Here is a 27,123-nt window from a genome sequence, read left to right as displayed (position 1 = left end):
CCACCTGAGTATCTATCCCATGTGCAATCACCAAAGGTAGATGCTGATGTGGAAGACAGGAAGTGCATGCTGATAAGAGCCTGATATGGATATCTCCTCAGAGGCCTTCAAGAGTCAGACATATTCAGAGGCAGATGCTCACAACTAGCCATTGAACTGATCATGGGGTTCTCAATGGAGGAGTTAGAGTGAAGACTGAAGGAGCTGAAAGGGTTTGTGGCACCATGAGGAGAGCAACAATACCAACCAACCACAGCTCCCAGGGTCTAAACCACCAGCCTGGGAGCACTTAGGGGGGGATCCAGGGCTTCAGCTGAATATGTAAAAGTGGAGGGCCCTGCTGGGCATAGGTGGAAGAAGAGAACCTTGACCTCATGAAGGCTGGATGCCCCAGGGGGTGGGAATTTTGAGGGTGGGGAGGTGGGAGTGGGGGGGGTGTAGATAGAGGTTACATCCACAGAGAAGAAGGAGGAGGGGCGAGGGGATTGGAGGTTCCGAGGGGGTGGTGGGGGATGGGGTAAGGGGACAACATAGGAAATGTAAATAAATCATCCAATAAAAAAAAAAAAAAAAAAAAAAAAAAAAAAAAAAAAAAAAAAAGAACTTGCAATGCATTTAACTGAAAAATCACCAGGCAGAATGGATCAAGAATCTACAAATAAGTAACAGAGAAACAAAAACTCCTCAGAAGAGGATCTCAAATAGCCCGCAATCATGTGTACATGCTCACTTCCTGTTCATAGGAGAAATATATATCAAAACCATCATATGAATTTCTATATTCCCACAACACAGATAAAATTTAAAAGGAAAACAACATGAAATATGAGGCACAGTCCTCAGACAACTAGGAATAAACACTGGGAAAATCAGTTTGTAAAATCAGTTAGCCTTTCCTCTTCAAGTTTTTTCATATATATGTCATTTGAGCAACTCCATTCTAGGCTGACAGCCAACAGAAAAGAACTTAAATCCTCTAAGGTACAGGGTGAGCATATAACAAGCTGGCCTAAGAAATGCCAGAGGCTAGAGAGAACCATCTACATTGCAGTAGAATGGAGTAGTATTAGTACACTCAAACAAGAAACACTACCAGCAAATGAAAAAGGAGAACAGTAATGTAAGTACCATATCCATGTGACTAATAGAAGGTTGAACAACAGCACCAAGAGCTGGATACAGTGAATTTTACACTTATGTCACAGCTAACAAGGTATAGCCAACAAGGTACTGAAAGCCAAGGACGCAGTATAGAAGTGATAGCATCAGAAGGGTAGAGGCTACCCAGGGGAATGGGGTGAGGGAATGGTAATGGTTTCTTGCTCTACTTCAGAGTTTCATTGTGCATAGTTTGTGACAATTCACTCAAGATAGTTTGTTACTATAGACTTTTCTATATGTAAATTACAGGTCAGCAAAAAAGAAAGGACATTTGAAAATACCACAAGCTTTAGAATCATTAACATTTTCTAAAGGTTAAAAGTAGTTAGAGTTAAATGAAATGGAGTTAAATGGAGTTAAAAAAAAAAACAGGGGAAGGATGCAGGAATGAGGGACCAGGAAGGAAGTGTAATTTAAAATAGAGTGGTCAGAGGAGCCTTACCTGTGTGATAAAACTTCCCTGAAAATCCAAGGTTGAATGTAAAATTTGTGATTTGTGTGCGCAAAAGATTCTGAGTGTCAAGCAGGGCCTGAAATACAGAACGAACAAAAGGCATTTCAGGGTGACAAGGTACTGAAAGACATTCAGAGAGTAAGACCATGCTATTCAAATCAAATGGCAGATCATGAATAATGTTAAGATTATACAGCACATACACGTACTCCAGCTTCAGCCCTTGAGAAATCTGAAAAAAAATGTTGGCTGGAGAAAGCAAAGTGAAAGGAAAAGTTTAATCCATATGTATAAAGGAAGTGGTGTATTATATCTCTTTTTACCTCTCAGAGACATAGATAACCAATTCCAAAAGGACATTCATTTTAAATGAAGCCTGGCAAGAACATATGTGGAAAAAAAAAAACCATACTGGCATTTCTCAGATATATCATTGTTCTTCAAAATGCAAACATTTTAACTTTTAAATCTGAGATACCCAAAAGATAATGATTGTTATTCAAGAAGATAAGAAGGTAAAGAAAATGTATAATTTGATCATTAAAACAAGCAAATATTTGGGACGGTTCATCTTGACTGACAACTGGTTTGGATGGAGAAACACCTATGGGATTAGTTAAGTGCACCTATGGGTGTATCCATGATAGAATCAGGAGGTGGGATTAGCTAAGAGGAATAATCTCTTGAATATGAAAAGCATCACTCAGTAGATCAGGACCAAGTTGGAAAAGAAGATGGAAAAAAAGGAGAAAGGCAACGAGCACAGGCCATCTCTCCTCTGTGCTCTTTTGCGCTACCTGGACATCATGATGTAAAGTCTCTGCTTTGATCCATTTCCCATGATGAACTAAAACTGTGAGCCAAAATCAGTAATGCTCCCTGCTTGTCTAAGTTATGTCAAGCTTTTGTCAGTGGCAAGAGTGCACATATTGCACTTCTTGTAAGGGGCATTTTTGAAGGATGGTTTTCCGGGTTAATGCTGCTGTCTGTCTATGACTATTTACTGCACTTTCATTGTTTCTTCCCCTTTACTTCCTGATTCCTCTTTAAATTTCAATGACCAATGACTCCAATTGCTCTGCCTCCCCCTTGCTGTGTGTGTGTGCATGTGAATGTGCATGTGCGTGTGCGTGTATGTGTTATTATAATTTAGTGTCTACCCCAACCAAACATAAATAGCACTGTTGGTTTTCAAAAAGATCCTGGTTAACACTTCATTTTACACAGGAAGAAACTGAGGTAAATGGCTTGCTTAATTTCATAGACAAAAGGATCCCAAATGAAAAGCAGACATAACTTGGGCTCTCACACTGACCTTCTATCAGATCCTTCCCTTTGTTATATCCAGGCCCACAACTAACCTTGTGTTCTTTAATACAGAACTGATGCTCGGTAGGATCTGAGCTGCCAGGTTCAGTCTCCCTCTTACCAGTCAGAAGACTGCCTGCCTTATCCAAATGCAAGTGAATCTGTGTAGATGTGGAGGACGAAATCCTTGTTTCCTCAACTTAAGCTCACCTAACTGATCATCACTTATTGAAGTGTAAGTATGCAATTGTTTTCCTAACATTTCTTTGTTTGCAAAAACCAACTCCTTGATATGCAGGACTGAATGATATACTATGTGGATCTACATGACACTGATGGATAGAAGGTCTGATGCTGGAAATCCACACTATGCTACAAAGTCTAATTGAGTATAAAGTCTAATTGATATCAGGTAAGGTCTTGCCTTTATAAGGGTGGGGCATAGGAGGAGCATGGGAAGAAAAACTGGACAAGGGAATGTGCTGTAGTGAAGAAAGGGACCCCTTACTTCTCCAAGTTAATCTGCAGGGAGGGTGCTGTGCAGGTAGAAGGTCTGAGCCTTTTTTCCTTTGGCTCCCGTGGTGAGGACTGTGGAGCATATAGTTTAGTCTTTAAGAGTACAGACCTGGAAGTCAGCTGGTCTTAACTGGAATTCTGAATCTCCTGTACGTTTCCACTTTTGGGTATGCTATTTCAAACCCAAGTCTCACTGTTATTGAAGTCAAGGTAGTGCTACTTCAGAGCTCTATCTGAAGATTAAATGAGACAATTAGTGTAAGCTCTTGCTGCAGTGTCTGGAACACAATATGTGTGCAGCACTGAGCATTGCTGCTCTGCTATCTCTGTGGCTAAAATCATCACTACAGCTGACATGGTTGCTACCACTGAATACTCAAGGGAGTCTGTGGCACTTGCCTAAGCTTGGTCCTTCATTTGTAAAGTTAAAAGAGTCTTCTAAGTCAGAGTATAATGAGAGCAAACCATACATGCTGGATTGGTTAGTTAAGTTTGTTAAGAAGCCATTAAAGTATCTACATCTATCATCCATCCATCCATCCATTCATCCATCCATCCACCCACCCATCCATCCACCCACCCACCCATCCATCCATCCATCCATCCATCCATCCATCCATCCATCCATCCATCCATCCATCCATCATATCTACCTGCCTATCTACCTACAGTCTATTATCCATTTTCTATCTACTATCATTTACCTATCTATCATTTATCTGGTCTTTATATATTAGCTATCATTTGTCTACAACCTGTCATCTATCTACCTATCATCTCTCCATCTATCCATACACCCATTCATTTGCTACTTGGTTTGTTGTCTTTATGTGAGTCACATGATTTCTTTGCCCCTCCCCCAACCTGTCCTATTCTTCTGGTCAGTCATTGGTTTGCCCCAGCTGAACATCCTGGCTAACTTTTCTTGTGTATCTTCCATTTTAAAGTCTTTTTTCTCATTTTTTTCTATTTTACTCCAATTCACCCTTTAATTATTCATTCACTGAATAAACATTCAAAACATATTCTAAAATTATTTCTTGCATATTTAATGACTTCTTAAATCTGAAATGCCTTTGTCCTTTCCTTTCGCTGTTTGCCCTTTTTGTTGGAACTATCCTTCAGTGAACATTGTTTTGTGACCACAGAGTGACTGTTTAATATATCGTTATGATCACTATCGCTATTAGGAGAGAACATGCAAACCTCTTATTCCTGAGCCTTAGAAACTAAATTAAGTTCTTGCAGAATAATATCTTTGACAACTAGAATATATGAATTCCAATAACTCTACTACCCCTGATTTTTCAAGTTTGAATATTTCACACATTTATAACACATTTTAAAAAACAAACATCCAAGAACTTAAAAGATATACTGAAACATATGGTGATAATAATTACGCTATGTATGGTGAGACAGTACTTCCTAATTGTCAAGCTGATTGGACTGAGAAATGCTAAAAAAGTTAAGGAAGTACACCTGGGGTGCCTGTGAGGGTATCCCAGAGATGGTTAGACCCCGAGGGTTCTGACTCACAGACTGGACCAACTTTAAGCCATCACATGATGACTTTATTGGGAGGTGATCAAGGGAAGAGGAAGTAGAATACTAGACTTTATCCTTGAGGGTTGTATGGTGCCTTGGTCCTTCTCTGTCTTCTCTTTCTCTGTGTGTGTGATGCTACAGTGCAGTACTCTGTCCCCCCACACCCTCCACTCTATGAAGCTGCCTCTGAAACCAGAAGGCAAAGTCCGTCATTCTTCCCAGGTATGAGGTCACAGGAATAAAAACTGAGTAGTCAACACATGGTAGAGAGAGAATTTGTGTCCATATGGTATTTATGTACTTAGAATAAACAGCAATACGTCTCATACTTTAATTGATTTTACAAACCAGATTTTCGGAATGTACATGAGAAAAATGTCTCATATTTATGCATTATTTCCATTGCTACAAAATACACTGAAATGTTTTGTGCAAGAAGTTTAAGTACCTGGGAATGTTTTCAGACAACATTCTTTTCATTAAACTTGTTATTATTGCAATGAAATAGTTACCTGATACAGTGTGCTCATGGCTATGAACAAATAGAAAATGATTCCTTGTTTTGATTCTGTTTGTGATGTGTCTAAATTGATGTGACAGTATCAAAAACTAATAATAATAAAAATCATTGCTACAACACCAAAATGGAGAAAAAAAATCCTTGAAAATAGACCCTTTACAGGGAGAAGAGTCAGGGAAGGAAAAGGCAAATGATCATACTTCTTCAATGGCTAGTGCAAGAGCCTTGGAAGCATGGGGCTTAGTTTCAAGTGTATTCATTATTGAAAAGTGGTACTTTTATTATTAGGAATTCCAGAATATAGCATGGTTTTAACAGAACAGTATATTTTTACAATTCCATATACCATTGGTTATTTTTAAAATAAGACATTTTGTAGTCACTTATAAAGATAGTATTGTTACCATTCTCCTATTTTCTCAATAACTAAGTCAATCCATTTAGATGCAGCTATAGGGAGATGTAGGGAAATTAGAATCATGGAGAACCCATCGTACAATGAAGGAGGATTTAGAATATGCTATAATTAGAATGAAAAGAACATATTTGCATCTTTTATTCAACAGTGTATTATGGATAAATCCTTTCACCCCCAAATCAAACCTTCTAATCAAACCAGAATACTGGTCACATCAAATGGCTGTGCTAGAATTGATTTGAACATTTCTGCTTATTATACATTTGCGTTCCTTTCACTTTAGCAAACATAAATCCTGTTCTTTGTATAAGTCTGTATTTACATGGTCAGAAATTTTCCCGAGAGGCAAGTAATTCTATCCACTTTCTACAAACAAATCAACAAACCAACAAACATGGCAGGAAATCTGAAAGTGTTTAGTAGAGAACTAAAAAGGAACACACTGTTCAATAAAATTATACGACATTTGCATTCAAACATAATTCACAAAAACTTAAAAACCACTTTTTCAGAGTTGAACGTATATGCCGTTCCTTCTTGGCTTTCCAAGTCCTCATTATGCAAAGTCAAGAACATTTGCAAGATCTGGTTAACAGCAAAAAAGGATTCAATTTAAAGAAATTGAGCTCCGAGGAGTGAGTAAAATGGAAGCTTTTATGTGCCTTTGGATTTCACTCAACTTTCCTTAACAGAATGAATATATCAAAGAGAGAAAATGAGAGGCAAAAATTAAAATTAAACATAATTGCAAAACTTTTTTTTTGGTATGAGAGTCATTTTAGTATTCAGCAAATGTGTGGCATTCTTCAGAAGAACAGCTGCTAATTTTTTATTTCTTATTTATACCACCTAGGTTATATTTTGAACTCTTTTATCATTTGCAAGTGAATAGACTAGGTTGGTGAGACAACAGAAGATGAGGAAGGTATTTTAATGTTGAGTATTGCACTGGTTAGTTTGACTTGACAATAGCTAGAGATTCCTGGGATGAGAGAACCTGAACTGAGGAACTGCCACTATCAGAGTGGCCCATGGGCATATCTGGGAGGATTTCCATGGTTACTGAGTGATGAAGATCAGGCCAACCTGGGCTGCTGGTCCTGGGCTGTTTAAGAAAGCAGGCTCAGTAAGCATGGGAAAAAGGAAATAAGCAGTATCACTCCATGATCTCTGCTTCAGTTTCTGCCTCCAGGTTCATTTCTTGGTCTCTTTTGACAATGTACTATGGCACAGAAGTGTAAGCCACATAAATCCTTTCTTCTCAAGTTTGTGTCATCAGTGTTTTATCACAGACAGAAAACAAACTAGGACAAGTATAGTTTAATGTATTTCAGATGACATGGGAGAAATGGCTCCAAGTCTCTTAATCCCTAACGTGGAACAATGGAGCTGTGACTCTAGGAGGGCCACTGGCCCTTCTTTTTACTAAGCTTGAAAAATTCTTGCTTTGCCACAAAATTCCATCTCTGCTTCCTCTTGTTAACCATGTGAACAACAAAAAACATATGCCCACAGTGCCAGTTTCCAGCTGTATTCCAAATGTCTCTTTAATAATGTGGGTGCCTATTCGCACTAAAATGGAGGTTCAACAAGCAGCTGTCTGACAGTAACCCTCACAGGGTTCTGAGCCTCTTTCTAAAGGACATTACTGAATCCTCCATTCCCCACCAGAATAATCATGATTTTTATGTTTGCTCTGTATTTGTAGAATAAGGACATTTATGTTTGTGTGGAAGGTAAGGGAAAAGAATTACACAGTATATTAAAGTGCTTTCTACATCTTTTAACTCACCTGGAACATATATTATACATAAACTTCAAATTCTATACTGAGGGATAGTTTTCTTAGAATAATTGTTAGATTGAAATTGGCAAAAACAATTTGTAACTAGGAAACAGAAAATTATTAAGTGCTATTCTTTATTGAATGTTTGAGATTTTATGCATATTTTATTTAGTGTTTGGTTGATATACATAAATAGGCAAAATACTGACATATTTTTTAAAGAAAAATAAATGTACAAAGCAGTTCACAAATTCCTATAATGTGGTAACTTTAGGAAACTGCTAGCTATGCCTTCTTCAATTAACTACTTATAAGAAAAAGGATTTCACATGTCATAAAATACGTTAATACTTGTAAATAATGTTACCTACTCTTACCAAGAAGTAAAAATGCTAAGTACTTAAAAATACACATGGCCAATGTCCTCAGCACCTTTCCAGCAAAGTGGGGCTGAAGCTTGACTAACCACTCCATGAGGCAGTAGCTATGTCTATCCTGTCTCAGCATGATGGAAGGAGCCCGGCACACAGGTGTGTTTGTTCAGTGGGTTAGGAGTAAAATTATGATTAAATCATGATGAAAATGTCAATACAAGTCAAGGTAAAAAATATAATCAGAAAATATTTTTCTATCTATCTATCTATCTATCTATCTATCTATCTATCTATCTAATTTGAGAAAGTGTGTCCTATATCAGTGCTTCCAAGGACTTATGTAAAAAAGTAAAGGCAAAAATAGTTCACAATCACAATATGACACCCTTAGGAACCTGACAACTACATCTCACAAATCATCTATATATATAAAAAAAGAGTTTACACATTATCCGGATGATTTCAATAATGTATAACATTTCTTTTTTAAAGTAGCAGTAGATCACATAAAAATGTTACCAGAATATTGACCCTTGGGTTCTAACACAGAAACCCTGAGCAGTACTCCTGAAGTGAGACCCAAGGGTGATTTTGGTGTATGGGGCATCACAACGCACTCTAAGGATCTCCTGTGTGTTTCTTGATTTGGAATGTTGATTGATCAAGGTAGCTCTAATTAATTAATAGGCCTGTTTTTGCCCTTAGCATCTGCAAAGGTGCTGACAACTATTGGCTTAGTAGGCTCCTGGTGTATGGAAGGTAGAGGTAGTCAACAGCTCCATGAACGACTTAAATAATAGACATTGTGGATTTTCAAATTAGAAGTTGTTTAAAAAAATGATTTATTTTTGTTTGTTAATTTTTTTGGTGCAATTTGAATGGGATATGAGTTACTCAGGTAGTTGGTGTCTGAGAGGCTGATTTTGGAGGAGATTAACATTAGAATATGTGGAGTCATTCTGATTGACTTTTTTGCTTTTAGGAAGTTTTTAAATCAGATCAATTGAAGATTTGAAGAGAACAAAGAGGCAAGAGGGGAGTCTTCCTGCCTGCCTGTCTCAAACTAGGACATTGGTCCCCCCACACCCTCCACTGCTGAGACTCAAATTGAGATGTGAAACCTCAGTGTTTCTCCATCTAAAACTTTCCTCTGTAGTTAAAAATATAAAAGTTCTCTTCAGCCAGGTTGGAGCAGCTGTTCAGGGTACATGCTAGGTAAAGCACAGTGGCCTAGGGGTGACGGCTCCACTCTTGGGAAGGCAGGTGGGCGGAAGGAGGTGCTTATGAGGTTCAGAGGTAGGTAAAGAATCACCATTCCATATTGTAAAATAGATCACCATTCCATATTATAAAATGATCCAGTCTCCAGGGAAAATGGCTTGGTGTTTCCTTACAAAGCTAAATAGAATCACTGTATAACCCAGTAGTTCCACTTCAAGGTATAAACTCCAAACTCTGAAGAATTTTTACACAAATGCTTGTACAGTAGTTTATAGCAACGAGTCCCAATCACCAAATCATGAAAATAGCTCCTATGGCTCACTGATAGATAAATGGATAAACAGATTGTGATACATGCATAGAATATGATAGTATTCACCCATGAAACCAATGTACTGATGTATGTCCCAGCACAGACAAGCCTCATAAGCAAGCTAAGTGAGCACACAGGTCACATACTGTAGGAATCTATTTATGTGCCGTGTCTGAATCCATAGAGGGGGAAAACAGACTGTTCCCAGGGTTGGGATGAGGTGCAAATAAGCTGTGGGTGTGGGATCCATGTGACATCAGGGCCGTGTCTGGTCTTTGCAGAGGTAGTGCCTGTATCTGTTAACAAAAATGCTAACGGCCACAACTCTAATTTTAACTAGATGGCTAATTAGAGGTCAGTGAATTTCACCTCTGTGAAGAGAAGATTTAGAGCATACAACTATGAGCATTGATGTCTCTGTGTATGGGATCAGCTGAATCTTATTAAATAGGTGCTATATGCACAGTTTTTTCCCCAGTAGATTGAGAAGGCTATGTTGATTCCAAGACAGACTTCAAATTGGCACTTAAGGAGATGAACGAAGCCTAAGAACTGAGTGAGTCCAGGAAAACCCAAGCAAGACAATTAATAATGGAAAGAACCCCAGGCTCCAGCCTTCATGCCCCATAATGGTTCTGGAATGCCTAGAGATGGAGTAAGATAAAGCTCATCTATCCCAGAATTCCAAGGTGCTTTAAATCAAGCCTGTGAGCTCATTTGATTGTCTCTCTATCTTGGTAATAGGAGACCCCAGCATGCTAGACTTCTGCAGAGTAAAACACTCTTTGTGTATACTTTCTATTGGAGTCCAGGGTATCATTCTTTGGCAAATCATGGACCCTTACAGATGTTCTCTGTCCTCTGTGCTGGCATCAAGAAACTTCTTCACAGTATGAGTTCAGAAATACCAGGCTGTTTGATAGCAGCGTGGTCTGGTTTCCAGAAGTCACTATGCTGCCTGGCTCTGGCTTCAGTCTTAGGCCCTGTCAAGTTTCTGTTCACCAGGCTCTGTCCCCGCTGGCCTCTGTGAGAGTCCTGATCATTTCTTGCTTCTGAAGGCCTTCAGTACTTCTGCTACTTCTTACGGACACGTTCCCCACTACAGGGTTTATTCAGGTTGCCAGGTTATTGGTTAAATAATTTTGGAGTGGCTTTCCTTTGTCTCCTCTATTTTCAAAGAATAAAATCCCTTCAGCTTTATTAAGGTATAATTGAGAAATAAAAGATATATATTTACAGTGTACAGGGTCACATTTTGATACATACATATATATATGTATATATATATATATATATATATATATATATATATATACACTGTAAAATAGTTAAATCAATCAGGTCAGTCAATCATCCCTAGTGGAATGAGTCTTTGTTGGGGAAAATAAGACTCACAGAAATCTGCATGCTATGAAAGGTCCATACAGACCCAGGATAAGTCTTCTGAAGAACCCTCTTCCATAGCTTCACATCAGACTGCAAAATTTGTTCTGAATGGATAGATACACTGTATAGTTTGCTCAGATGTAAGCCGGGGAAAAGATGCAAGTATATATTTTACATAACAGCTTTATTCCTCCAGAACCTAAAACGCCCATGAGATCAGAAAGCTATGAGAAAGCAAATAGGAAAATTGAATTTTGTTGTGATCTGAATTTGTTACTAATATTCAAATACTGAAACTTAGTCACCCATGTATAATATCCAGGAGGCTTCAGGTTGATGGAGTCACTAGAATGGGGATCTCCTGCATGAACTGGGGTCCTTATACAGAACTAGATACGGTGCCTGTCCTTTCTGCCCCTTCCCCTGGTGAGCATGTGGCATCAGCATCTGATTCCTGGTAATGTGGCAACACAATTCTACCTGGAAAAAGAGAGGCCAGGGCTTTGGTGCACATAGAAGCTGTTGGTGCCTTTCAGACTCATGATTGGCAGAAATAGTCTATTGTGCGTAAGTTACCACTGTGGGGTGTTTTATTACACTACCCAAACACATTAAGGCAGATTTCTTTCTTTTTTTTATTAAATTATTTTATTTATTTCCATTCCAAATGTTGCCCCCTTCCCTGCCCCTCTCTGAGAATTCTTCATCTCCTTCCCCCACCTCTTTACTTACCCACCCATCCTCACCTCATCCTCCCTACAAGCGTCCCCCTTTCCTGGGCCATCAAGGCTATATATGATTAGGTGCATCCTTTATCACTGAGGCCAGACAAGGCAGTCCTCTGCTACATATGCGCTGGGGGCCACAGATCAGCCCTTTGGTTGGTGGCTTAGTCCCTGGGAGTTCTGAGGGGTCCTATTAGTTGATACTGTTGGTTCATCTATGGGGTTGCCATCCCCTTCAGCTCCTTCAGTCCTTCCCCTAACTCTTCCACATGGGTCCCCAGCATATTTATTTTTTTTTAGGAAAGGTAACTGTCATTTTGAATCACTTCATTTTTCACATTATTGTGGTAGGGATTTGTGATCTAGTTTCTGAGGACAGAACAAAAGAAATTCTACAAACTGATTGCAAGAAAAGATGCTAAAGAAGTTAATGAAAGAATTAGGTGAAGGAAGAGTAGATCAGCATAAAAAAAACCATAGACATATGCAAATTAGGATACAGGGGGAAAAGAAGACTCCTCTCTCCCTTTGTCTGTTCACTGTGCTTGGGTGAGAATTAATGTCGAACCATAGGATTCTAAGTCACATTGCTAATTGAATCACATTTAGCGGATATCTACTATGTGTCGTATCTTTTGTTAGTTGCTGGGATAATCAAATTAAATCTGTCACTCAGTGACAGGATGTTTTGAGGGGAAAATGAGATTTTTATAAAAAGATCTTTTCTATGCTTTAACTGAACAAATGTATAACGTTATCTCACCATAATTTAAAACATAATTTGGGGAAAATTGTTCACATTGTCAAGTGGCATCCTCGAGTGAATTACAGGAGTCAAGGTAATTTGGATATCAAAATTTAGATGTCAATCCTCCCTGAGCTTCAGCCATGGGCTTTCTTATCTCCAGGGAGTTAGGACAAGGGCATCTAGACTTTGACTTTTCCTGTTTTTTTTTTTTTTGTCATATCTGAATCTTTTATGTCTTCCTTTACACAGTGTGTTACTAGAGGAGCCCCCCTTTTTACTGAAACAAAGAAAATAGCCTTAAAACCTTTGCATGGGTACTCCTATGCCCCCAAGGAGCAGGCATCCTTGTGTCCTCTACTTCACAGCTGTCTCTTCATCAGACTGGCCAGCCTCCAACATGTTATTATACTTCCACTGAGCCTAAGAGGCTCCCGAGCAGGACTCTGCCTGCTTCCTCAGCTTCACAGAGTCCAGAGTAATGAGGTAGATGCCCAGGAACATTTGTTGAGTACATTCACTGATCCTTGGGATTTCTAGTCTGGGCATCTTAGGTCTGACACTGCAGTGCAGTTCTGGGTTAAAACTAACGAGGCTGCCAGTTTTGGAGGAACCCCAGTTTTAAAGTTAAAATGAAAACTAATAAGAATCCAAGAGACTATTCAGAAAGAAAAGGAACAGCATGGTCCCTGGACCAAAGTTTCCTGGCCTGGTCCCTGTTCCTAGGACACAGAGTAAGTTTTCTCTCTGGCCAAGTACCTTTCCTAAGTTGCCTTTTTTGTAGAAAAAGAAAAAAAGAAAAAGAAAGAGGGACGTGTGACTATTTCTACTTCATTGATTTATACGTTTGCAATACTGTGACTCGGCAGTGATGAAGGAACAGATAACAGAGATATGTCACTTACAGTCCAGGTAGAAACAGACACAACACTCTGAACAGCCACCAGCTGTCCATGGCTGTCCTTCAGCAGGCACAGGGAGGGCAGAGGGCACTTGCTACTGCTGGAAGGGGAGGCCTGGGAGTTCTTTCATAAAGATGGCCTCCATTTACAGCAAACCAGTAGCCAACATCAAGCTAAATGGAGAGAAACTTGAAGCAATCACACTAAGATCAGGGACTAGACAAGGCTGCCCACTCTCCCCCTACCTATTCAATATAGTACTGGAAGTCCTAGCCAGAGCAATTAGACAACAAAAAGAAGTCAAAGGGATACAAATAGGAAAGGAAGAAGTCAAAATATCACTATTTGCAGATGATATGATAGTATACTTAAGTGACCCCAAAACTTCCACCAGAGAACTCCTAAACCTGATAAACAACTTCAGCAAAGTGGCTGGTTATAAAATCAACTCAAACAAATCAGAGGCCTTCCTCTACATGAAAGATAAATAGACTGAAAAAGAAATTAGGGAAATGACACCCTTCACAATAGTTGCAAATAATATAAAATACTTTGGTGTGAATCTAACCAAGCAAGTGAAAGACCTGTATGACAAGAACTTCAAGTCCCTGAAGAAAGAAATCGAAGAAGATCTCAGAAGATGGAAAGATCTCCCATGCTCATGGATTGGCAGGATTAATATAATAAAAATGCCCATCTTGCCAAAAGAAATCTACAGATTCAATGCAATCCCCATTAAAATCCCAACTCAATTCTTCACAGAGTTAGAAAAGGAAATTCCCAATTCATATGGAATAACAAAAAACCCAGGATAGCAAAAACTATTCTCAACAATAAAAGAACTTCTGGAGGAATCACCATCCCTGACCTCAAGCTGTACTACAGAGCAATAGTGATAAAAACTACTTGGTATTGGTACAGAGACAGGCAGGAAGATCAATGGAATAGAATTGAAGACCCAGAAATGAACACACACACCTATGATCTCTTGATCTTTGACAAAGGAGCTAAAGCTGTCCAGTGGAAAAAGGACAGCATTTTCAACAAATGGTGCTGGTTCAACTGGAGGACAACATGTAGAAGAATGAAAATTGATCCATTCTTATCTCCTTGTACAAAGCTCAAGTCTAAGTGGATAAAGGACCTCCACATAAAACCAGATACACTGAAACTAATAGAAGAGAAGGTGGGGAAAACCCCCAAATACTTGGGCACAGGGGAAAAGTTCCTGAACAGAACACCAATGGCATATGCTCTAAGATCAAGAATTGACAAATGGGACTTCATAAAACTGCAAAGTTTCTGTAAGGCAAAGGACACTGTCAATAGGACAAAACGACAACCAACAAATTGGGAAAAGATCTTCACCAATCCTACATCTGATAGAGGGCTTATATCCAATATATACAAAGAACTCAAGAAATTAGACTCCAGACAACCAAATAACCCTATTAAAAAATGGAGTATGGAGCTTAACAAAGAATTTTCAACGGAGGAAACTCGAATGGCCGAGAAGCACCTAAAGAAATGTTCAGCATCCTTAGTCATCAGGGAAATGCAAATCAAAACAACCCTGAGATTCCATCTCACAGCAGTCAGAATGACTAAGATTAAAAACTCAGGTGATAGTAGACGCTGGCGAGGGTGTGGAGAAAGGGGAATACTCCCCCATTGTTGGTGGGACTGCAAGATGGTGCAACCACTTTGGAAATCAGTCTGGCGGTTCCTCAGAAAATTGGACATAGCATTACCTGAGGATCCAGCTATACCACTCCTAGGCATATACCCAGAAGATGCTCGAACATATAACAAGGACATATGCTCAACTATGTTCATAGCAGCCTTATTTATAATAGCCAGGAGCTGGAAAGAACCCAGATGTCCTTCAACTGAGGAATGGATTCAAAAAATGTGGTATATTTACACAATGGAGTATTACTCAGCTATTAAAAACAATGAATTCGAGAGGTTCCTAGGTAAATGGAAGGAACTAGAAATTATCATCCTGAGTGAGGTAAGCCAATCACAAAAGAACACACATGGTATTCACTCACTGATTATTGGATATTAGCCCAGAACCTTGAAATGCCCAAGATGCAACTCACAGGCCACATGAAGCTCATGAAGAAGGAAGACCAAGTGGGGGTGATTCAGTCCTTCTTAGAAGGAGCAACAAAATACTCAAGGGAGCAAATACGGAGACAAAATGAGGGACAGAAACTGAAGGAGGGGCCGTCTGAAGACCATTCCACCTGAGTATCCATCCCATGTGCAGTCACCAAAGGTAGATGCTGATGTGGAAGTCAGGAAGTGCATGCTGATAAGAGCCTGATATGGATGTCTCCTCAGAGGTCTGCAAGAGTCTGACATTAAGAGGCAGATGCTCACAACTAGCCATTGAACTGATAATGGGGTTCCCAATGGAGGAGTTAGAGTGAAGGCCATTGGAGCTGAAAGGGTTTGTGGCCCCATGAGGAGAGCAACAATACCAACCAACCACAGCTCCCAGGGTTAAACCACCAGCCTGGGAGCACTTAGGGAGGGATCCAGGGCTTCAGCTGAATACCTAAGAGTGGAGGGCCCTGCTGGGCATAGGTGGAAGAAGAGATCCTTGACCTCATGAAGGCTGGACGCCCCAGGGGGTGGGAATTTGAGGGTGGGGAGGTGGGAGTGGGGGGGTAGGTAGGGGTTACATCCGCAGAGAAGGAGTTGGGGTGAGGGGATAGGGGGTTCCTGGGTGGGTGGGGGATGGGGTAAGGGGACAACATATGAAATGTAAATAAAACATCCAATAAAAAAAAAAAAGATGGCCTTCATTTCCTCATTGGGTATAAATATCCAGAAACTAACTAAGAGTTCTTTACTTGTCTAAGAAAAAGTCAGATTAATGACAATCACTCAGGAGCAGGCTAGAGTCGAAGATGGTACTAATGGCCAAATGCAGTGTTCCACACTGTCAGAGCTGCAAGGAGGAAGTGGAGACTCTGGAAATGGTGTCTGTCAGCCTTTGAAACCTCAGAGCCACCTTTAGTGACACACCTCTCCCAATAAGGCCACACCTTCTAATCCTTCCATTAACTGGGGACCAAGTACTTATGTATATCAAAGCCTATGGGGGCTGTTCTCATTCAAACCACCACAATGTTTATCACTGTGGTTGATACCTTGCTTTTAAAGCTCATGACACTGTGCCAGTTCTTCTACTCAGGATTAATGGTGCTATCTCTCTCTCTTCCTCTCTCTCAGCTCTTCTCGCTTTCTATGTCACTATGGGTGTCAGTTTATGCGGGTACACTTGCATGGAGACAGATGTCAACCCTGGCCAATTTTCAGGAGCTCTTCATCTTTAAAATATTTTGCTTTTTTTTAGTGTAGTGTGTGTGTATGTTTTTGTGTGGGTGTGTATGTGTGTGTATGTGTGTGTATATATGCATGTGTGTGTGTATGAGTGTGTGTGTTTGTGTGTGTGTGCTGTGTATGATGTGTTTGTGTGAGACCAGGCAAGTATGTACAATTAAACACGTGGAGATCAGAAGGCAGCCTTTGGGAGTTGTTTCTCTCCTTTTACATGTGTTCCTGGGATCAAACTCAGGTTGTTAGTCTTGTCCATATGAACTTTTACTTGCTGACACAACTCCCTGGTCCTACCTTTCTTTGTTAAAACAAGGTCTCTCACTAAGACCCAGGGCTCACCGATGAGCTCAGGGATTAGCTCTCTCCTGCCTCTCCAGCTCTAGGCTGCAAGTCCCACCATCTTGCCTGGCTTCCGTATGGTGCTGCTTGAACCCAGGCCTCCAGCTTTGCCTGGCATTTTACTGACTGCAAACTCATCAACCCAGCTTTGCAACCCTAATGTATCACTGACTATAGAATACTTCGTCTTATGCCTCTTGGAGAAGAAGTTAATATATCAAAATATAAATGCACACCAGATGTGGCATGTGTCTGATAGGAAGGTTTCATATAAAGATAGTGAAGCATGCAGCATAAACCTGAACTGTGATCTCTGAACTCCTTGAACAGAGAGCATATCCACTTTGTGACCTCTGACTGATGTTTTTCCAAACAAGTTACAGGTTTGATTTATATTTCTGAGTTATAGTTGGTAAGGTGATGCTAAGATGGAAAAGATGCCACTGTGTTCCCCTATTTAGGTCACTAAATAGTTGTCCGCTCTCAGTGACCCAGCTCAGATGGGCATTAATGACATTTTTGGCTTCTTCAGACTTATTTTTTTCTTTATAGAGATAACTTCAAATAGGAATGCAATTGAATACAATTGAAATGTAGTCAACATCAATACAATGGTCCATGTGTCATAAGCTTAGGTGATTATCCAAGAAACCATGAAAAGTATGTATCATGTCACTTGGGAAGAGAGACACTGCCCATGATTCACTTCCAAAAGCTATTCTTTCCCTCTCACTTAGCCACTTCCATGTTTAATGCAGGGTGATTCAGAGAAAGACAGTGCTAGTTAAGAGACTTTCAAAGGCCTTTAGAAGGTGCTCATTTTTACACAGTGCTTTCTGAATTGCCCATTTTAAGTGGGAGCAGGCTATGCTTTGCATGCTTTTGGATATGTGTTTGCCTACTGAAGATTGGTTCTCAGTGTGGCAAGGGTACTCTGGAACGTTTAGGGGGCTTGCTGGGTATCCTTTTTAAGTGGTGGTTTTAAGTGGTGAAGGGCATTGTGAGACCTGAGCTTTCGAGTATCTTCTTTGGTGATGTGGTTTTGTAACTCCACATGTACCTTTGTGGATGATGATGGTGTGGGGGAGGGTAGGAGTGACCCTTGACAGAGCTGATGCCATTCTGCAGTTTAGATAACTGTGAACTAAATTAAACCTTTTTTTTTTTCTTTTTCATAAAGCCAGTCTGCCTTAGGTATTTTGTCATAATAAAGAAAACTGGCACAGGGGAGTGGAACTTTTAGAAATCATACCAGATGTGGCAGCTTGGTACTGGGGAGCAAATGGAGGAGAGAAGAGCTTGGAGGTCCAGGCCAGAAAACACCAAACACAAGCACTGTGGGTGATTCTGATAAGAATCCAAAAAGGAGGAGACTGGGGAGCTGAGACAGAGTGTCTTCAAGATTGGCTGAGTGGTCAGAGTCCGAATGCTGATATAAATGAAAGTCCAACTTGGGGCAAGAGAAGAGGCCACTCCTGTTACATTCCTTCTAAGGACACACCTCACCCTAAGGCTCAGTGAGTGACAATCAAAGAAACACAGTATGTAATGTATTTGGGGAAAGAGGAGGGTTCACAACAACAAAGCATTCAGCTGAAGCATACCCTCTGTTGGCTGTTCTTGAATTTACAAGTGAGATTCAGGAGCAAAAGGAAGCAGAGTGCAAAGAGATGAGAAAATTGTAAACTGGTTTAGGAAGGCTCTCTCTCTCTCTCTCCCTCCCTCCCTCCCTCCCTCCCTCCCTCCCTCCCTCTCTCTCTCTCTCTCTCTCTCTCTCTCTCTGTGTGTGTCTCTGTGTGTGTGTGTGTGTGCATGTGTCTCCTGAAGAGGGTGCCAGAGAACATCCACATGCTAAGTAGATGCACTGGGATTGCCAGTCCTCAGGATGACTGAGTAAGTGAGTAAGGCTCCAGCCCTCTTGGAAATCCTAGAGCACTCACTCTCACCATGAGGTGAAGGTTTGATGCAGGATTCGAATTCATCACTCAGAACCACTCAGGACTCCACTGCTTATTTTACAGGGTACTACTTCCTTGCTGAAGTTGGCTTCGAGCAGGCCCAGGCACACCCTGGTTCTTGATGGTGCCCACCTGGTGCTGATTTATATGTAACCTAATGTAAGACTGAAGAGTCATGGATAATGCCACTGAGATGTCCAAGGACAGGCTGGGGGTGGGGGTGTGGCAGGCAGAACGGACCTCTGCCTGGAGCCCTGTAGGGAGCTGTGCTCAGTGGAACAGTGAGAAGGAGCCTCAGCAGAGGACAGCTTCACAAGGCTGTGGCTTAGATGTTTGTCTCCCAAAGTTTCACTTGATGGCAGCTCTGGTCCCTAGCATGATCACAGTGAAAGTCGTGAGACCTTCACAAGAGTAACTAGTGAAACGTCAAGTCAACTGGGGCCATGTCCATGGGAGACACTGCACTGCCTCAGCCTCTGGCTTTTTGTCTCAGATGGGATCACTTCCTACTATTTGCGACTTTACCAGTTATGGTAACTAAGAAAGTCCTCAAAGGAACAGGACCAATGCTAACATATGCACTTAGTTCTCCAGAGTTAAGAGTTACAAACTTTCTTTCTTTAGAAAACTAGCCTGCCTCAGGCATTTCATGATAACAGAAAGAGATACATACTACATAGTCAAACTTGTCACTTTCTGAATCTACGAATATAAAATGCTTCCTTTTCATAAACTTATAAGATCAGCAGTGTCTTCTGTTTGTCTTTTGTGGGATAAAATAGTATCAACAACATGGCACTGTCAGAGAGCTCCCAGCACCCTTGAGGTAATTCCTAAACTTTTCAGTGACAAGGAAGCACACCTTGCCTTCTTTAGCTTTCTCACTGAGAACATATGGTGCCATGAAAGACAGAGTTTAGAAAATCCCTCCATGAAAGTGGCAAAACATTTTTTTCGTAATTTAAATAAATTGTTTTGGAGATGAGATTACCCCAAATTGACAAAAACTACATGTAATTTCTTTGTTTCTCAGTCTTGTTTCTGTATATATTAGAAGAGGAATGCCATTTCTAGGGAACTCATAAAAGAACTGAGGAGGCGGAGAGCTGCAAGCATTTCCAAAGCCTGGTGTAGAGATGAAGCCCGGGTACAGGAGAGGTCAGTCAGCAGGGAACATACATAGCACAGGTGGCTTGGGTCATGTGGCATTTATCACAGTTGTTCCTTAACTTATGATGGGCATATATCCCAACAAAACAATCTTAATTTGAAAACACAGGAACTTGTAGGAATAAGGTGTTGTCAAGCTTACCTTAACTGTACGCAGAGCACTGACATTTGCTGCTAGTTGGGAAAATGCATTGGACACAAATCATATTTTATAAGAGTTTTAAATTGGTAATATAAGTCATGAAGCAATACACTTAAAAGGCTGAAGGACTGTTCTATGTTATTAGCTTGAGAGAAAGCACTATTCTGTATTTGAAGGATGGTTTCTGCTTCACAGGTCCTTCTGTACCCCTGGAAACCCGTGATAAACTGCATAAGCTGGGAACTATATGTTCAATGCACATCAGCATGCATACCACCTTCAGTTAAATCCCCACCAGCCCAAGGAGCGGCATTTCTATTTCAGCCCAAGTGTTTTAGTCACAGGAAGTTTTCCGAATGGAAGTACAGGCAACTCCCCAAATGTGTTTCTACAAATTCTTAGCAGTGGTGATTTTGTCAAGGCATGGCTTCAAGCATTATATTATGCCCTCTCATTGCTGTTATCTTATTCATATTAATTTTTAAGGTAGGTACCCATGGGTCTTCACTCCACACTTGTTGTTCCCATTCACTGGGATATGAAGTTTGTGTATGGCCAACTTTTCAGTTTCACTGCACTAGGACATTGAAAACAAGTGAATAAAAAATATCGAACATTCTGCTCATCCTTAAACATCCTATGGTGAATTTCTTTGCCAAGATAGATGATGGTAGTCTCACGTCATAGGCTCAACTCGGAAAGCTTGTCCCAGCTGAGACCTGCTAATGTTGGCCTTTTACACATTAACATCCGGGCTGCTGGGTTTAGTCTGTTTCTGCTAGTGAGAAGCTAATGTCTATCTTTAGCCTTGAGTGTCCATACTCAATTTTATAACATAGTGGCAAAGCTCTGCATACAAATGAAAGGAAAATCCTTAAAAAGCTACTGTTTGTTCTTGGATGGTCAAGAATTTACCTAGTTTTGCAGTCATCCCTCTGCCTCCCTCCTGGCCACCCTCATACAATTATTTGACTTGTCACGTGTGAACACTGGGCAGTTCTGATGGGCAGTGCTGCATTGTGGCAGCACAGACTCTGCAGAGAGTGATGAAGACACTGCTATCAGATACCATGATAACGAGGAGAGCTGAGAGAATCTGCCACTGTGAGTGAGGTGCTTACCACAGGCTGTCTCAGAAACACCATGGGAAATCTTGTAGACAGCCTGTGAGTCTGTGATTGCATGGGTGGAAACATGTGGGAACGAGAGGACTGACAGACACTACAACCTCCCAGGATCCCCATTTCTGGGGAGGAATAGTTCAGCCTTTCCTGCTTTCCTTTTAACCCTGGACAGCAGTCCACTCAGCAATCCTGCCTGCATCCTCCTGGGAAAAGCCAAGTCCTGTAGGGATCCAGCAGAGAGAACCCACACTGGGCTTCACACCAGCCTGAGGCACAGTATATTCTGTGCCATTAAGATAAAAATTAATGTCCCTTCATGTTAGTGCTCTTAATTCCTTCAAAGCACATATCTATATCTATTATCTATCTATCTATCTATCTATCTATCTATCTATCTATCTATCATCTATCTATCAATCATCTATCTATCTATCTATCATCTATATATCTATGTGCTATCTATCATCTATCTATATATATCATCTATCTATCTATCTATCTATCTATCTATCCATCCATCCATCTACCTACCTACCTACCTACCTACCTACCTACCTACCTACCTACCTATTTCAGCTAATACATACAGCCCCAGAAAAGGTTTAGCAGCAGGTATTGCCACCTTACCTGTAAGGGAGGTAAGTCATTGGTAGAGGACTTGCCTAGGTTATACAAGGCTCTGGGCTTGATTTTAATCACACACACAAAAAAATACATTTAAGGAAGTTGAAGCTCAGATATATTAACAGATTTGCTTAAACCCACCAAGTAAAAGTAACAATCATGTTTTAAAATATGTTTCCATACAATCTAATCTTCTCTTGTTCAGAAATAAGAAAGCCAAAGTCTCAACCTAAGCAATACACTTTCTATATAGAAACATCTTTAACTCATGTTTCAAGAACAAAAAACAGCATTTATGCCATGAATTCAGTTTTTAAAATACCTTTCCACAATATTTCTGTAGTAACTTGGACAATGATAGATTTTATACACACTGTGTTAATTCTTAATGCAGATTCTCTCTTGGTGCATTTTAAACTGATTTCATATTATTTGGCCTGGCACTTTCTCAAGCTGAGAAAAGAATAGCACTTATGAACTTATAGATTCCTAGTACAGATACACACCATGTCATGGTGTCCTGAGAATTCTGGTCCTAAAGGACTTTCCTCTGTGTTTCTCACAGTCACAATGAATCACTTGGACATTAACTGTGATTTTCTATCTTTAGGTCAAGATGGTTGGCACACTGTATGAAATTCCTGAGAGGCCAAAGCTGGCAGGAGGTGACTCATATATAGAAATTTTCTCAATCAGAAGGTATCAGAGGGTCAGCAGGTGCTGTTCTAATGACTAAGTTTTAAGAAGAACACACATGAACAATTAAAGGTGTGAGCCTTATCACTGCATCAGGGCAAACTTTGAAAACTTACTGTAGTTTGAGTCACATGTTTATCTTGTAACACTGCACAAACAGTAAGTCCCCAAATCTCCATGAATAAAAACAGATTGAGTTAAAATAAGTTCTAGGATTGAAGCAATGAATGGACTGCAAGGTATTTTTATGGTAACACAGAGGACTGGCAAGATGGCTCAAGGGGTAGGGGTGCTTACTGCCAAGTCTGACAACCTGAGTTCTATCACTTCGTAGAAGAGAAGAACTGAATTCTATAAGCTGTCTTTGACCCCCTCCATATAACCTAATGGTTTACACATGCATACAGCATATATACACATGGTGTAAAAATTATGGAAAAAAGCAACATATCAAAGGAACACCATACACACACACACACACACACACACACACACACACACATACACACACACACACAGAAAATCTATAGAGTCACAGCATTTCTCAGAAAGTTACAGGAGAGGACTGTGTCCTTTTGTTTTATTCAAGTGAAATAACAAAGCTTTCCCATGAATGGTTGCACCACAGAACACAACAGAGACCTCTAGAGAAACCCTGGGAAAATAGCTCGCATGCCCACCCAGCTAAGTACAGATAGGCTCTTGGGAAATCTCAGAGGAACAGACCTCAGCTTATGCAGTGGGCGCTCCCAGTTAGAGCAGACCACACTGGCAGAGTGAAATGCTGTGTGCAGGGACTTGGCGCTCTGATTTTTTTAGTGAGAACTTGGTAGATACAGCTGGTATTGCTTCCCCAACACATCTGAAGGGGACCAAAAAAAAAAAAAAATCTAGACCAAAGAAGAACAAAGCCCAAAGGAGAAAGTATGAGTTTCCTTTTCGCCACACAGGAAACAAAACAAAGAAAATGACACCAACAATAACAAAAACAATAGGTGAGCCTGGGGGTTAACTCCTATAACCCCAGCACAATAGGGACAGAGGCAAGAAGACTGTAATGAGTTTGAGGCCAGCCTGGGCTATTGGCTTCAAGGCTCGCTAGCTAGCTGTACCACCCCAAACCATAACAGACACCATAATAATGGCAGCACAAGCATGATCAACCTGAGTAACCTTCCAGGATTCTGTAAGGCTTCACAACACAGGGTTGTGAGCCTCTATGTGCTCTATATCACAGCGTTGGTCTGTGTGATTACTCTCAATGGTAGAATCAGGATAATTTCTGTTAATCCATTTCCTCTCCATGTCCACCTAAAGATGACTACATGAAGTTTGAACATCTGAATGTAGCTCTGAGATTATCATCTAGGCTTGTTCGCTAGAGACGTTGCTTCTTTGGGATGCTTTTGAGAGACCTAGGCATTATCTCAGAACATTGTTTATATGATCTGTCACTGTCAATAAAGATTCCAAAGCCAGGCACAGTGGGTCACATCTATAATTGTAGCACTTGAAAGGCTGAGGAAGGATGGTTGACACAAGTTTAAAGCCAGGCTGGACCACACAGTGAAGCTGTTTTATAAAAACAAAATGACTTCAGGTGTATGGTAGTTAATAGTGACTATCTATCACAGGAAACAAACCTTTGGGCATATCTGAGAGGGAGTCTCTCTGGCTTGGTTTAACTGAAGTAGAAACGTGCACTCTAAACGTGAGTGATACTATTTCTTGGACTGGGGCTCTAGACTGAATTTAAAAGGATAAAGCTAGCAGAACACCCATATTACCTATGTAGACTAGTTTTTATATCAATTTGACACAAGCTAAAATCATATTAGAAGAAACATCAACAAAGAAAATGCTGACTTGTGGGCAAGCTGGTGGTACTTTTTCTATTCTTTTTTTAGACCCCATCCCCAGATTTTAAAACATTAAATTAATGCAGTTACATCACTTTCCCTTTCTTTTCCTCCCTCTAGCCCACCCCAGTTGCTCTCCCTCAAACCCCTCCTGCCCCCACTCTTAAAGCTGATAGCTTTTTTTCTTTGATTATATTGATGATTGATGTGGAGAATACAGCTCACTGTGTGTGGGACCACCCCTGGGCAGGCAGTCCTGGGGCCTATAAGAGGGCAGGCTGAGCAAACCATGGAAGCAAGGCAGTAAGCATCACTCCTCCACGGCCTCTGTTATCAGCTCCTGCCACCAGATTCCTGTCCTGCTTGAGTTCCTGACCTAATTTCAGTCAAATGCTGAGCAGTAAGTATGAAAAAAAATTCTCCTGGAGTTAAGTGGGGGAAAAGAGCATTTTCATCTTTGTTTTTCTGTAAGTTATGAATCTATCTTTTTCAATAAAAATAGTGGTTTCTTAGAATGAATCTGAATGAAGGGTTGTTATAATTACAAATTTATTATAATATTGTATTTTCTGTTTGATGTAATGACTTTTATAAAGGCCACACCACAGAACAAAAAAAAAATCAGGATTGCATTTTTTTGACACTGATAGGGGAGATTAAATGATGCTGAACTAGGAATCATATGGTGATTGAGCCTACTGGTCTACTATAGGTAGTGGTACAAAAGTAGCTTTGGACCACTAAGTACTTCTCAAATAGTGCACACTATGTATATCTCCTTTTGGTGGTGCTGGGCATAGAGACCAGGAGTTTGTATATGTGATGTATATATTCTACGGCTAAGCCCAGGCAAATAGCCCAGACATTTGTATATAACTTTAGTGCACATATTTAAGGTGCAACAATATGAAGTTGTCGCATAGCATGTTCCTCCTAACCTCAGCAGTCCCTGCAAACTGAAACACTTGCTGCAGAAGGGATGGAGTGGCTCATGTGCCTCAGGTGGCAAAAAAGAGGTAAACAAGAGGTCACATACTCCTGGGGAGATTCTTGGGAGCCCCACCCTCCAGTATAATCAAGAGTGAACAGTTTCTGAGAGTGGAGACTCTGACCAAACTGCAGAAATAAAAAGGTACTTGGACCTTGGAGATACCTGCAAACCACATGAGATTTTTGTGTTCTCAGGAGTGGTTATCCACATTGGGTAGGCTTTCAGGTCACACGGCTGCTTTTGATCTATTGCTGTTCCATGTAACTAATCCCTCACACATTCCTGCTAGTAACCCCAATAAAAACTCATTGGTTCACCAAATTGGACAATGGTACAACCCTTTGGTCTATCGTGGGCTTTCTTTTTGTGGCAAGTCGACACATGGATACCTTTGTCTCTCCAGAAAAGTTTGTTATATGACAGAAGCTATGGGATACACATGGGTAATAGAGAAGTTTGTATAATGAAAAAATGTAATACCTCCATCACCCTGCGTAGCTAGTCTTTAAAAACAAATGGGCAAGAGCAACTAAAATCTATTTACTCAGCAGCAAATTCCAACACATAATAATTTTACTAGTAGCTGTAGTGCTGTTTCATACACTGGCTCTCTGTTCTAATTTTATTTCTGTCACTGTATTAAAATATCTTGACCAAAACCAACATGGGTGGAAAGGATTTATTTTGACTCACAATTTCACATTACAGGCTATCACAATAGGACAGTCACAGAGGCAAGAGCGTGAGACATTTGGTCACATCACATCTACCTTTAAAGGTGGAGAGAAAAGAATGTACCCAGATCATTTGTTTCCTTGCTTTCTGCTAGTTTTCTCCTGTCTTGCATAGTTTAGGGTCTCCTGTCTAGGTAATAGTGCTGGCCGAAGTAGAACGGGTCTTTCTAGATCAATTAATGATCAAGACATGCAAACAGACCAACTCCATAAAGACAATTACTTGATACTCTCATCTCAGTGATTCTCAGTTGTTGAGAGTTCACATACTCATCAGCCTCTGTGAATAGTATGAGTAGTCTCTAGGACTTTGAATCCTCTGACCTCCATCTCACATGTATGGTACTTTGTATCCTCTGACCTCCATCTCACATATATGTTACTTTGAATCCTCTGACCTCCATCTCACATGTATGGTACTTTGTATCCTCTGACCTCCATCTCACATATATGTTACTTTGAATCCTCTGACCTCCATCTCACATGTATGGTACTTTGTATCCTCTGACCTCCATCTCACATATATGTTACTTTGAATCCTCTGACCTCCATCTCACATGTATGGTACTTTGTATCCTCTGACCTCCATCTCACATATATGCTACTTTGAATCCTCTGACCTCCATCTCACATATATGGTACTTTGTATCCTCTGACCTCCATCTCACATATATGCTACTTTGAATCCTCTGACCTCCATCTCACATATATGGTACTTTGTATCCTCTGACCTCCATCTCACATATATGCTACTT

At 40.4% G+C, this 27,123-nt stretch overlaps 1 protein-coding gene across 2 annotated transcripts in view; it reads right to left on the bottom strand.

Moving 5' to 3' along the window:
• The window catches only part of Ndst3 (N-deacetylase and N-sulfotransferase 3), a 161,410-nt gene that overhangs the window by 103,972 nt on the left and 30,315 nt on the right, over positions 1-27,123 (bottom strand). For both annotated transcript variants that reach the window (XR_003710383.1, XM_028760430.1), the window contains exon 3: positions 1,604-1,691. Coding sequence is in view for 1 of the 2 variants with exons in the window: in XM_028760430.1 (XP_028616263.1) it covers positions 1,604-1,691 (88 nt within the window). In the remaining variant the exon portion in view is untranslated. The remainder of the gene's footprint in view (positions 1-1,603; positions 1,692-27,123) is intronic.

Source organism: Grammomys surdaster, unplaced genomic scaffold, assembly GCF_004785775.1.
Source record: "Grammomys surdaster isolate TR1022 unplaced genomic scaffold, NIH_TR_1.0 126531, whole genome shotgun sequence".
Lineage (NCBI taxonomy): Eukaryota > Metazoa > Chordata > Mammalia > Rodentia > Muridae > Grammomys > Grammomys surdaster.
Note: the sequence above shows the minus strand (reverse complement) of the source record. Positions and strands in the feature narration are given on the sequence as shown.